Here is an 11,317-nt window from a genome sequence, read left to right on the forward strand (position 1 = left end):
GTGGCCATTCACTAACTTTTCCTTTGCTCCAAGTGGAACATGGATTTCCCACCACTTGAAGCAACGGCTGTTCCTTTACTTTATCTCTTATTCCTACAGGTTAGTACCAGATGCAACACAAAACAAAACAAAAAAGCAAACAGAAGTGAACCGCTAGGCCTCAAAATTGAGGGAGTCACCTGGATTTTGTTCCTATCGGTATCTCCTTTCCCATTCATCCTGACACCTTCTTGGTTTTATGGAACTTCTCAGCCTCACTCAAAAGGGATAAATTGTGTTCTTTTTAGTCATGCCTTAAGAGGCGCCGTGGCTGCCTCTAACAGCGCTGGCAGAGCAGCACCAGCAGTGAAGGAAATGAGAGGAGATCTCAAGACAAGTACAAAATAAAACAAAGAACCAGTGACAGTCTAAAGCTTTGCATAAACCAGTTGAGCCTGGGGGGCAGGAGGGAAGGCTAGTGTGCAGGGAGAACAGCACCGTGTTTATTCTCCTGATTTCTGTGTGCTTGGACAGTGTGGGTGAGCTCAGTCCCTGACCAAGAGGCAGTTCCACTGCGTGACGTGGGAAATCTGCAGTCGTGGCAGAGGAGGAGTCTGTTCGGGGAGGTGAGGTTGGAGCCTCCAGGGAGCAAGACCCTCGGAAAGGGGCTCATAAAGGAGGGATTACTGTACACGGGGGTTTGAAGGTACAGGCTGGTGCAGGTGCCTTGGGAAGAGCTGGGCATTGGCAGACAGGCCTTCCGTAAGAGTCTGCTCTGAAAGGAGTGTCGTAGGCCTGAATGTCTCGGTGGGGATACGTTAAACACGCACCTACCCTCACTTCAGACTTACAGACTCCATCTCAGAGCAGGGGCCGAACCTGATCTGGAACTGCCCAACTCTGGGACTGTCTGTAATTCCTCCACGATTGTGTTCAGTGCCTTATCAGGATCAACTGATTTAAAACGCTGTTTAAGTCAGCTCTCCTCGGCGTGGTTACCTGCTACCTTACTGCTTCCCTGCTGGAAAAAGGGGTTGAGCATGTGCCCTGTTGTCCCAACCCCAACTCTCTCTCCTGTATTGCGTTATGTTTTCCAACACTCTGTTATTGGTTCCTTCCTTCTTAGCTCCCTTTTGGTAGCGTTGTCACCACTTTTGTTGCCCAGCCTTTGCTCCCAGACCCTCCGTTCATCCCAGGGGAGCTGAGAAGCCAAGGCTGGCACCTCTGCAGCTGCACTGCATTTTCCTCGGAAAACCCGACCTTGGAAACCGAGCATTCCTCACAGAGGTGGGAAGGTTTTAAGCACACCCAGGGCTGCTGTTCCCATCAGGTTTTTCCCTTCAGTTCACTACCTCCAGCTGTTTAATGGTGTAACAGCTGCCTCTTGGGTCGCTTTTTAGGTTTCCTTCCCTTTCTGCTTGCTTTAGCATGGTGGCTTGTGAGGTTTTTCCTGGGGAGTGGAATTCGTCCTGCTGTGACTAAGCTGTTCCAAAGCCGCTAGGTCATTTCGTTCTTTATATAGGGCAATAAAAAAGATGGGTGTTGCCACGTCTGTAACGGAGCAGCTTCAGCTTTTCTTTGGCTTCCTCAGCGTGGTAAGTCCTTTCTAGAGCAGTATTCCAGAGCCTGTGCTTTTGTGCAGTTCTGAACATGTTTTCTTTGGATATATATAATAATAACACCAGCCTTTGAACTCAAAACATAAAATATCGATGTAAACATTTTGTAAAGGTGTAGGTGTGGCAGCGCCACAGCTCCTTCTCATCGTTCTCATGTTCAACTAGAAGTGCAGTCGTTCAGCAAGTGGAAATGGCTGGATTTGCAGGGAGCAGATGTTATCAGTGCTGTTCTGCTGAAGAAAATCCTGAAAATGTCCTTTATCTTCTTGTTCTGGGAAGAAACCCTTGTGAAAGCTAAATAATGAGGCTCATTGTTGAAAACCTGGGTAGTATGATTGCAAAATCACTCCTGCACCAGGTTAATAATTGAGATGAACTTTTTGCCTGGGCTACCTAAATTTCTTTGTGGGAAGGATAATGGGAACCACAGGAGCTGCGCTGCTGCAAATGACATGTCTGGTTTGAAACCCAACAGCTGGAATCGTGAATTGGTACCTAGCCTGCGCTTTAACCCAGGGTGCTGCCGTGTCTCGCGGGTTTCTGCTTTTGCTGCAGCTCTCAGGGGCTGTAAGTATTCCCTTCTGGAGTGAATGAGTAGGTGGTGTGTACCTCGCTGTTCCTGGAGCTTCTGATCATCTCTTCCGTTTCTTCTCGTTATACAAAGGCTAGCAGAGACCTCCCCAGCGTAGGAAGGCGAGAGGGGAAAACCTGCAGGTTTTATTTTATTTGGTTTTTTCGATCTGATTTTCAGTAGGTCACGTTAGGCCTTTGTGCTTTGGGCAGGAGTGGAAGGACTGCGGGCGGTTTTACAGTGGGCAGGGGGTGAGGATGTTCTCAGTTGTCTTGGACGACCATGGCCAGCTGGCGAATAGCTGCTCTGACCTCTCCAAGTGAGGGTGTTACTGCACACACAGTTGTGCACAGGCTGGCACAGTGACCTCGGAGCCACTGACCTGAGCACCTGATTAACATTGTCTTTTGTATTTTTTTTTCTGCTTTTTTCTCTGTCACCTGCCTTCCTTCTTTTCCCGCTTAACCCAGAAAAACTGATTGAGGGACTCAAATCTCCTGAGACTGCGCTTCTGCTCCCTGATATCCTGCCTCTCGCTGACCCCTTCGGTAGCACGTCAGACGCTGTGAATGGTAAAACTCCACCCAGGGCGCCTCCTCCCCTCTCTTCCACGGCATGTCTTGTCCCGCATGATACCTCTGCGTGTTTACCCCCGCCCGCCTCCCGATAGAACCAGGTTGACGGAATAGTCAATGGTTGATATGATAATAGTTGACTGAAGGAGAAGATGCAAAACATCCCTGTTTCTGCTGAAGACTTGCTGGGTAACCACGGCCCCAGCACTGAGCCTGTCTCAGCCCTCAGCAGGGTGAGGACAGCGTTGCTGGGGTTAAACATGCTGCCATGAGCCCACGTGCCACAGGCTCCAGGCAGGAGAAAGATTTTTGGAGCGTTACAGAATTGTAGTTTGATTTACTTGCCAAATGTACTAAAGACTAATAATTGCTGGCTGTAGTTTGTTGCAATCAGCTGCTTTTGTGGTGCTGGGTCCCAGCCAGGGTCCCCTGGTTGGCCGGTCCCCTGATAGCTTTGAATAGAGAGGTGGGAGATGTGTCATCTTCACAGGAAGAGTTTTCCTCCCTTTCGCAGTTCTTGGCAGTTGTCTGAATACTCTTAGATACTGATCCTGCAGATTACAGGCACACACTGCGGTGCCAGCAAAACTTCTCATTAATCTCTCTTAGCTGACCAATGAGACCGTGTCTGGTCTGGCTGACTTGGTCGTTACCTGGGTTGGTCCTTGCAGAACAGACCCAGCCAAGGCTGGCGTGACTGTGACAGTGGTCTTTCCCGTCTCTCCCTCTCCCCTTTAGGCTTCTGTCCAGCCTGTAAACACCTCCTTTGTATGGACATGGACAGCAGATGGTATTGGGGACTGATTGTTTCAGTAAGACGTTGCGTTCCAAACCTCTGTCACCTCTCTGCAGGGTCTGCAATATTTGCTCCACTCAAAGATCCCATCTTGTCTTTTTAACTGGGAACGTGGTATGGGCTGCCCAGGAGGAGTTTTATTGATCTGGTACTTCTAATGCAAGGGGACCCCTGAGAGCTCAGTGCTTTCCTTTTGCTGGAAGAGGATCTAGTGAAAGCTTGTAGCTGCTTGCCCAGCCCCAGGCCCTGTGCTTGGCTGCAGGGCAGGCATGATAACCTCCCATCCTACCCTCTGGATAGTTCACATTGGGCTTGCACAGATCAAAATAAATTTAAAAAAAACAAAATGCAGAGAAGCTCAAACCCAGCAAACAAAAAATGTGTTATAGTCTTCTCTTGTGATTAGAATAACATCGGTCTGACTTCAGCCTCGTGTTGCTGCCAGCGTTGCTGGCACAGTAAAGGGTCAGTAAAGGATTCAGACAACTGCCTTAGTTCCTGCTTACTCTGCCTCTTGCAAACTAACCTCTGGCTTCTTCTCTGCTCTGGTATTTCCCGCGTTTGGAAAGGAAAACCTGACGTAGCTGTTGAGAGTCTCATACCAGGCCTCGAGGCTCCGCTGCCCCAACGCCTTGTGTCCCAGACCGAGTCGGTTGCCTCCAACAGAACAGGTTGGTGAGGCAGGAGGGTGCTGGGGGGGAGGGATGCATTGTGCTGGTGTGGGCTGTGGAAATCAGACAGCACTGGCCTGTGCTTTCTGCTGCTTTCCCCCCAGCGTAAACTGGGCTCGCTTGTGCATTGTGTGAGTGGACGCTGCGTGGTCAGCGTTACTTGTCTCCCTGTGAAGGACGGTGTGTGTTCGTTCAGCCCACCCTTGTGGATCCGGAGGCGCCACAGCAGAGCTGTGGATCCAGAGGCTGCTCTGCTGAACTGTGTTTGAGATGTGGAGCAGTCGCTGGTTTTTGCCTGCCCCATTGGGGTGCAGCACTGAACAATTCACATCCCTTTCTTACTGCGAAGGCCTTGGTCAGGCACTTCTGCAGCAGATGGACCCAACCTCTTTCAGAGCTCTGTCAAGAAATAGCCAGTGCTTTGTGTTTTGCCAGAGAGTCCTTGCAACCGTCTCTGCCTCTTCACGCTGCCCTTCGCTGCCCCTGCTTCAGCCTGTCCCTTGTGCCGGATTTCCTTGTTGGACACTCAGCCTTCGAGGGCAGTTGCCCCAGAGAACGTGGAGGTGTTGTGAGAGGAGTTGGGAATCCCCCTGCCCTCGCTGCAGAGCAGTGAGAAATGTTTTCCATGACACCCAGTCATAGCTTTTGTGCTGGCTTTGCATCAAAGCTCTGTTTGTACCCTGAGCGGCCGGGAACAGAGGGGTGAGAGTATGAGCGTAACAGTGTTTGTGTCCTGTTCAATGCTGCCTCTGGACGCTCGCCGGGACCAGACTCTCTCACTGGGGAGGACTCGCTGCTTGACTGTTCTCTGCTCTCTAACCCTGCTGCTGACCTCCTGGATGAGTTTGCTCCTGTAGCTTTCGCAGCTCAGCCTCACACAGGTAAACTGCCCCTTTCTCTCTAACACCAATCAGTCCTGGGATGTGGTCTTTAGCTGTCGTGAAGTGAAGCTGGTTCCAGTTTACAGCACTTTACTGGTGCTGGTTGTCTTTTTTGCCCCTCAGCCATTATTTTGTTTTCTTCCCAAGCTGGTGAAACTTCGAATTCGCATTGAAGTACTAAGGGAAAAATAGGGATAAAAGTGTTGAGCTTGACCATAAAGACAAGGTTTGCCAAGACAGGCGGCATCTTCCCTGAAACAGGATCCAGCAGGAGGCTCACGGGGGGCTTTTGTTTGCAGCCCTTGAGGCGTGTCAGTGAATGCACTCTGCTTTTGCACATGGGGTTTAAGACCTGTTCTTATGCTGCATTATTAATTCTGGAAGGGAGCTCGATAATCATCAATACTGGTGTCACAGGTTTCTGAAACGGAAAGGGTGGTTTTGGTTTGTCAGAGTTAGGGTCTGAGGCGAGTGAGTGAGCTCTGTCAGATCTGGAGATGTTTCCCTGTTCAGAGGTATCAGGGGGCTTTTGAGTCAAATTGCAGCGTCACAGCAAATACAGATGAAAGTCTAATGTAACATCAACTGAAAAATGGAACAGTTTCACGGGAGCACAAGGAGCGGGGCTGGAGGAGGAGGAGCACGGGGCTGGAGAAGGGGAGCGGACCACGTGTGGTAATTCTGAAGAGCTGCAGAGCAGCCCTTGCAATCCGTCAGGATCTGAGCTTGAGTGGAACTGTGGAAGTACTGTGCAGCAGTCAGAGATCTGTTCCACCACCCAGCGAGAGTAGAGGACCCTGGGAAGCAGGGTCTTAACTCACATGGTGGCTTTTTCCTAAGCTGCAGAGCATCCAGCTGAACTCTGGGCCCTCTCCGTGCCGCAGCGATCAGCTGGAGTGCGACTCGCACGGTGGACTTGCCTGCTCTGTTCTGGTGCATCCCTACCGTGGGCTAAAGCCGTTGTGAGCAGTGCGTATCCCCCCTGGGACAGCACCAGAAGTGAGCAGAGGACTCTCCCGTAAGCCCAACTGGTAGGGAATATTGGGGAGGACACAATCCACCTGGGTGGGAGGGAATACCAGGCCTTCTGTGCTGTTTATTGCCTCCAAAAGAGAGACCCAGAGCACTGGGTGCCCCTGATGGTGGGTTTTCTTAGCTTATTTGGTAAGTGTCCCTATAGCAACAGAAAATGATCTGTCCTCAGAGGAGTCGCTGTACAAACAGTCTGTAATCAATTTTTACACTCGATGGCACTTCAGAATGAGTTTGTGTTTTTTTCGTAGAGCTTTTGGGTTTAAACAAGCAGTTAATCTAATTGCTCATTGCTGTAATGCCCTTCGTGCTGCGTTATTTTGAGTGAATGGCCTGGAACGGGTGTTGAGCAGTTACTGCTCCATGCCTGGAACATGACAAAGCCATTGTTGGTGTGACTTGATGAGGAAGTGAGCTAACAGACTCCTACGTGACTGCTGCCAGGCTGCCCTGCTGTCCCCGCTGAGAAGGGCTCCTGAGGGAAACAAGACTTCTATTAACAGGAGCGGGGGAAATACTAAAATCACCCAAAACTCATATGTGGCTTCTTTTCAAACCTCGCTTTTACAGCTCTGGACGTGGTCAGTAACTGCACATCTGTCTCCGTCTCTTTTTTAATTTCCTTTGTTTAGCTAGTCCTGGCTTTGATGTAAAGCACCTCTGGGCAGCTGCTGCTGTCCAGCGGTGTGATCAGCCTGTGGACCTGCAGTGCTGCACCTCATCAGGGGGATCAGGAGGACTTGAAAAAGCAGCCGTGAACTGATGCTTCCACCACACCGCAGCGTCCTGTCCTTCCTCCTTTACAAGGCCGTTTTCTGGCCTCTGAATTTTTGCTCAGCCTTCAGGATTCTTTAATTTGCATTTGCTGAGTACAGCACCAAGCTGTGTGTCTGTGAGAGGGAAATTTTTCTCCTCATGGTAATATATAGTCACCGAGGCGAGCTCAAACGCCTTTGGAGTTTTGCCCAAGTAGGGACAAAATTATCCTTTTATCTCCTGAGGAAAGATAGTCCGTAGAGGAGCAGTGCTCCTTCAGCAGCTTCTTGAACAGCAGACTCCAGAGCTGTGAGCAATGGGCTGTGTGAATGAAGTGAGATGGGAACAAGGTGCTTGCAGAGGCTCCCAGGTAGCTTGAGAAGAGCCACAAATTCCAGAGACACTGATGACAAGATGACTTGACATTAAGATGAAACATCTCTGTGTGTTTGACACTTTGCAGGCTGAAGTCTCCTCTAAAATTCATGGGTTTTTTTCTGGGTCTGATCCTCCAGAGGACGGTGAATTTCTGCAAGTGGTTTCTTGCATTGTTTCACCCGGAGCATGTTTGTCAGCGTTAGGTAAAGAGCTTTTACTCAGGAGTCAAACAAGAATGTGCCCTTTTCTTGGAAACCATCGACTTGTACGTGTCCTTGTGAAGCTTTCAGACCTATTTCATGTAGTAGTTGAGGACCAGGTTCTGGAAGATATTTTAGGTGTCTCAAGTAGTAAGTAGTGATGCAGAGCCAGAGTGTGAAAGTCCCTAAAGGTACATACTTGCCTGATAAGGCAGATAAATATCTCATCTCCTGTGGAGATTGTTGGAAGTGCCTCCCACCAACTGTCTAACTGCAGCTGACGTGGTTTGAAATCACTGGAATGATGTGCCAGAAGTGCTCCAGGGACCTTTAAAAAAAATCCCTCTCAGTATCTAGTGACGTCGTCAGGCATTTAAACTCCTTGGAAATCTGACTTCATACGCACTGCTCATTTTATCGCTGTAGGTGAAAGCTCGGGGGCTTGTCTCACGTAGATGACAGGAATTTCTTCTGTGTGGGCTTTTTTTCCCCGGCCTTTTTCTTCTCCCTGCGCAGCAGAGCTGGTAGCTGGAGAGCCAGATTGTGCTCTCAAACTGTTCTAGTCTCTGACAGCCACTGGATGATGACAAAGAATATTGAATACCTTCAGCCCCTGGGAGCCGAAGGCCCAGGCTTTCGCCGCAGCTTTGAACGATGCCACTTGTCGAGCCTTCAGACTGGCCACACTTTGTTTTGGTGCTCGTGACTTGGCTTGCGGTTTGGTTTGGTTTTTCCCCTCCACTTTTGGATGTAATTGGCTCTTTTACTTCTTACCTTCCTTACCAAAGACTTACCAACTTCATTTCACCTTCTAAACTCCTGCTTCTGAACCCTGTCTCTGAAAACATAAAGATGGTCTAACACTTTTTAGCAATTCTAACCAGCCTTCTCTGCTATCTCTGCTTCTTTACCTCTCTTTCTCCTTTATGCTGCAGAAGATACTAACCTGATCTCAGGCTTTGATGCTCCTGAGGGCTCTGAAAAAGTGACAGAAGATGAGTTTGACCCTATTCCAGTGTTGATATCCAAAAATTCACAAGGTAAGCCAGGATTTGGGGGTGCAAAAGGGAAGGAAGGAAGGAAAGCATGAATGTAAATTAGTTCCGGGGCAGTGATGCTGCAGCACCTGTTCAAACTGCAAGCTTTAAGATACTGTCACCGTAGTAGGGAGCTTAGTCTTTCTCTGATTTACATTGGCCTCAATGTCTCTAGATTCTCTGTTTGTGAGAAGATATGTGTCCAAAAAGATAAGATGTGCAGCATCTCTAGATCCCATGGAGTGATTTCTGCCAGCCTGCCAGGCGGGGCGCACAGGTACCCCTGAGGCTGAAGAGCAGCGGGGAACTGTGTTCTCCAGTGTTTATTTACTGCACAAGCCAACGGAAAAAGTGCCTTGGATTTTTGAGTTAACTTGGCCTGAGGCACGAGTTTATCGCACTGAAACTCCCCCTGAAAGTGAGTTTTTCTCACTTCTGACTGATGTCTTTCAGAGGAGCTCGTGGGAACTGCATGTGAGCAGCTTGGTACCTCTCTCCTTTGTTGAGTCCTCAGGCCAGAGGTGGAAAGTTTCTCACTTTACAGCTTTCACCTAGATCCCATTACTGTGATCTCTGCAGACAGTTTCAGCCTTACTGGGTGAAGTCTGAGGCGCAGTGTGGTGTCCTTTAAAGAAAGAACAGTGCTGCGTTCTCTAGCTCTTGCAGGGACAGGTAGGCAGCGTTTTGCAGCCTGGGCAGTCAAACAGATCTTCTCCCTGCAGTCAGGGCACTGAAAAGCTTTGATTACACCTTTCGATATGCCAGCGTAGGGTTAGAGACGTGCTCCAGGGCTCCAGCCAGCAACTCAGTGATGCTCTTAAAACCCCAGCTGATTTTAAAGATGTAAAACTCTGAACAGTTGTGGGAGTTCTTGGAATTGCTTTGTAGATGCTTTAGTAAGGACAGAATCCTGCAGCTCGGATTAAACTTGGGAGAAAGGAATGGTTTGTAGATGTGTATTGGCTGCCATGGCGTTTCTCCGTGCAGGTCTAGTGAGCTGGGTTTGGGGGTGGGCAGAGGAAGCAGGGGACTGTCGTTGCTATTGTGATGCAAGTAATGAGGAGCTTGAGAAAATTTTCTGTTTTGCTTTGACTTTTTTCTTTGTTGCTTGCTCTTGAACTTCTGAAACTGTCGTGCGTGTGTGTCCTGTTCAATACTGAATTCCTATCTCTCACACTTTCAGGTGGGCATTCTAGAAACAACAGTGGAAGCTCTGAGTCCAGTCTTCCCAACATAGCCAGGTCTTTACTGCTGGTGGATCAGCTCATAGACCTGTAGCAGTGACACAGTAGCAGACGCAGTTTCTGTAACGTACCTAATCCTCTGTTTTCATTTCCAGAAGAGTTACCTTCAGTTGTGGTTCTTTTGGGCTTTGGTTTTTTTTTTTATTTAATTAAAAGAAAAACAAACCTGCCAACAGGCGACAGTCACCCACCTCTCTCCCTGTCTTCCCGTGCCCTGGGAAAGGTTCTGTCCCAGTTCCCCAGGCAGTCCTCTCTAAAGCTGGTACAACCCTGCCGTGGTTCCTTTGGCACCTGTCTGTAAGAGCCCGTGTCCAAAGGGGGCACCGTCCTTAGCTGCCCTGCTGAGGTGTACCCGAGGCACTGTGGGGAGCCCAGCTGTAACGGGTGTAGCTGGTGTATGATCCCTGCATACAACACACCCCTTGCTCCTTAGAGTAGTGCGTGAGCAACTGTGTTTCACCCTTTGCGTTTGTGTTTTTGGGTTTGGTTTTTTGTTTTGTTCCTGTTTTCTGATGAATGGGCAGGAGGAAGGGGACGGGGAAGCGGGTAGGGATGTCCCTCTCCTGCAGAACACGGGTTAGGAGAGCGGATGTTTCTGAGTTGCCAGGGTGTGCTTCAGAGGAGGAGAAAGCCCCAAACCCCTCTGAAGTAGTCTTGCCTAGTACCTCTGGTGATGGAGGGAATGAAGAGAGTTTTCCGGACTGCCCCCAGCTAACGGTTTGCTGGGTAACAATCCTGCTCCTGATGAACTGCGCTTCCTTGGGGGAGGGGGGCAAAAACAAAAAAAAAAAAAGAAATTAAAAACAAAACTGATTGTTAGAGCTGCAAAAATGACCCTCAGTGAAAAATGACAAGGTTTGAACCAAATACATGTGAGTATGGCTGTGGCTAGCATTCTGTTGACCTTTTTTTGGATGAAAAGGGCATTGTGGCAGCAGCAGATGTATCTTCTGTGATTTCTGTGTTTGACTGGAAAAAAGAAAATTCCCCCAACCTACTGTAAATTGTGTATGAAACAAATTGTCCTACGGTTGTTTGTCTATTTTTAATCCTGGGTTTAGTCAAGCATCTGGTATCTGTTCTGGGTTCCCCGTTTTCTCTTGTAACTGCATATAGTGCAAACCAGTTGAGTATGGAACCATTTGTTTCAGTAGACAAAGATTTCCGTGGACTTTACTCCACCCCTCGGTCTCTGTGGAACAAGCATGCACTTGGTTCGGGTGGCTTGAAATAAGTGCTGCTACAACTTGGTGGGTTTTACCGTTTCTTTTTCCCTTCACATGCTTAGTTTGTCAACTAGCTGGATTCGCTAAACTTGTTCTCATTGGCTTCTGAAGTCCGGAGTTTCTATCTTGTGTTTGAAAGCTCTTTCTGACCAGAAGGACTCTTCCTCTGTAGTGGAATAATTACTAGCTTCCTGCTAACCTTGTGTATGTGTTTGTAGCTGTATTAGTAAAAGTGCAGTTTCCCATGTGCGAAAGTACGAACGACTGAACTCTGTATGTACCGACCTCTCGCTAAGAAGGCAAGAACTCCAAGTTCGTGACTGCTCCTTTCCTATCTCCTGTCTCTCCGCTC

The 11,317-nt window shown here is 48.8% G+C and overlaps 1 protein-coding gene across 1 annotated transcript in view; it reads left to right on the forward strand.

Annotated features, from left to right (window-relative positions):
* AAK1 (AP2 associated kinase 1) overlaps nt 1-11,317 on the forward strand; it is a 47,127-nt gene that overhangs the window by 29,090 nt on the left and 6,720 nt on the right. The window contains exons 16-19 of the mRNA XM_010135983.1: nt 2,640-2,741; nt 4,110-4,211; nt 4,982-5,092; nt 8,394-8,498. Coding sequence (XP_010134285.1) covers nt 2,640-2,741; nt 4,110-4,211; nt 4,982-5,092; nt 8,394-8,498 — 420 coding nt within the window. The remainder of the gene's footprint in view (nt 1-2,639; nt 2,742-4,109; nt 4,212-4,981; nt 5,093-8,393; nt 8,499-11,317) is intronic.

This window comes from Buceros rhinoceros, unplaced genomic scaffold (assembly GCF_000710305.1).
Source record: "Buceros rhinoceros silvestris isolate BGI_N320 unplaced genomic scaffold, ASM71030v1 scaffold16585, whole genome shotgun sequence".
NCBI lineage: Eukaryota > Metazoa > Chordata > Aves > Bucerotiformes > Bucerotidae > Buceros > Buceros rhinoceros.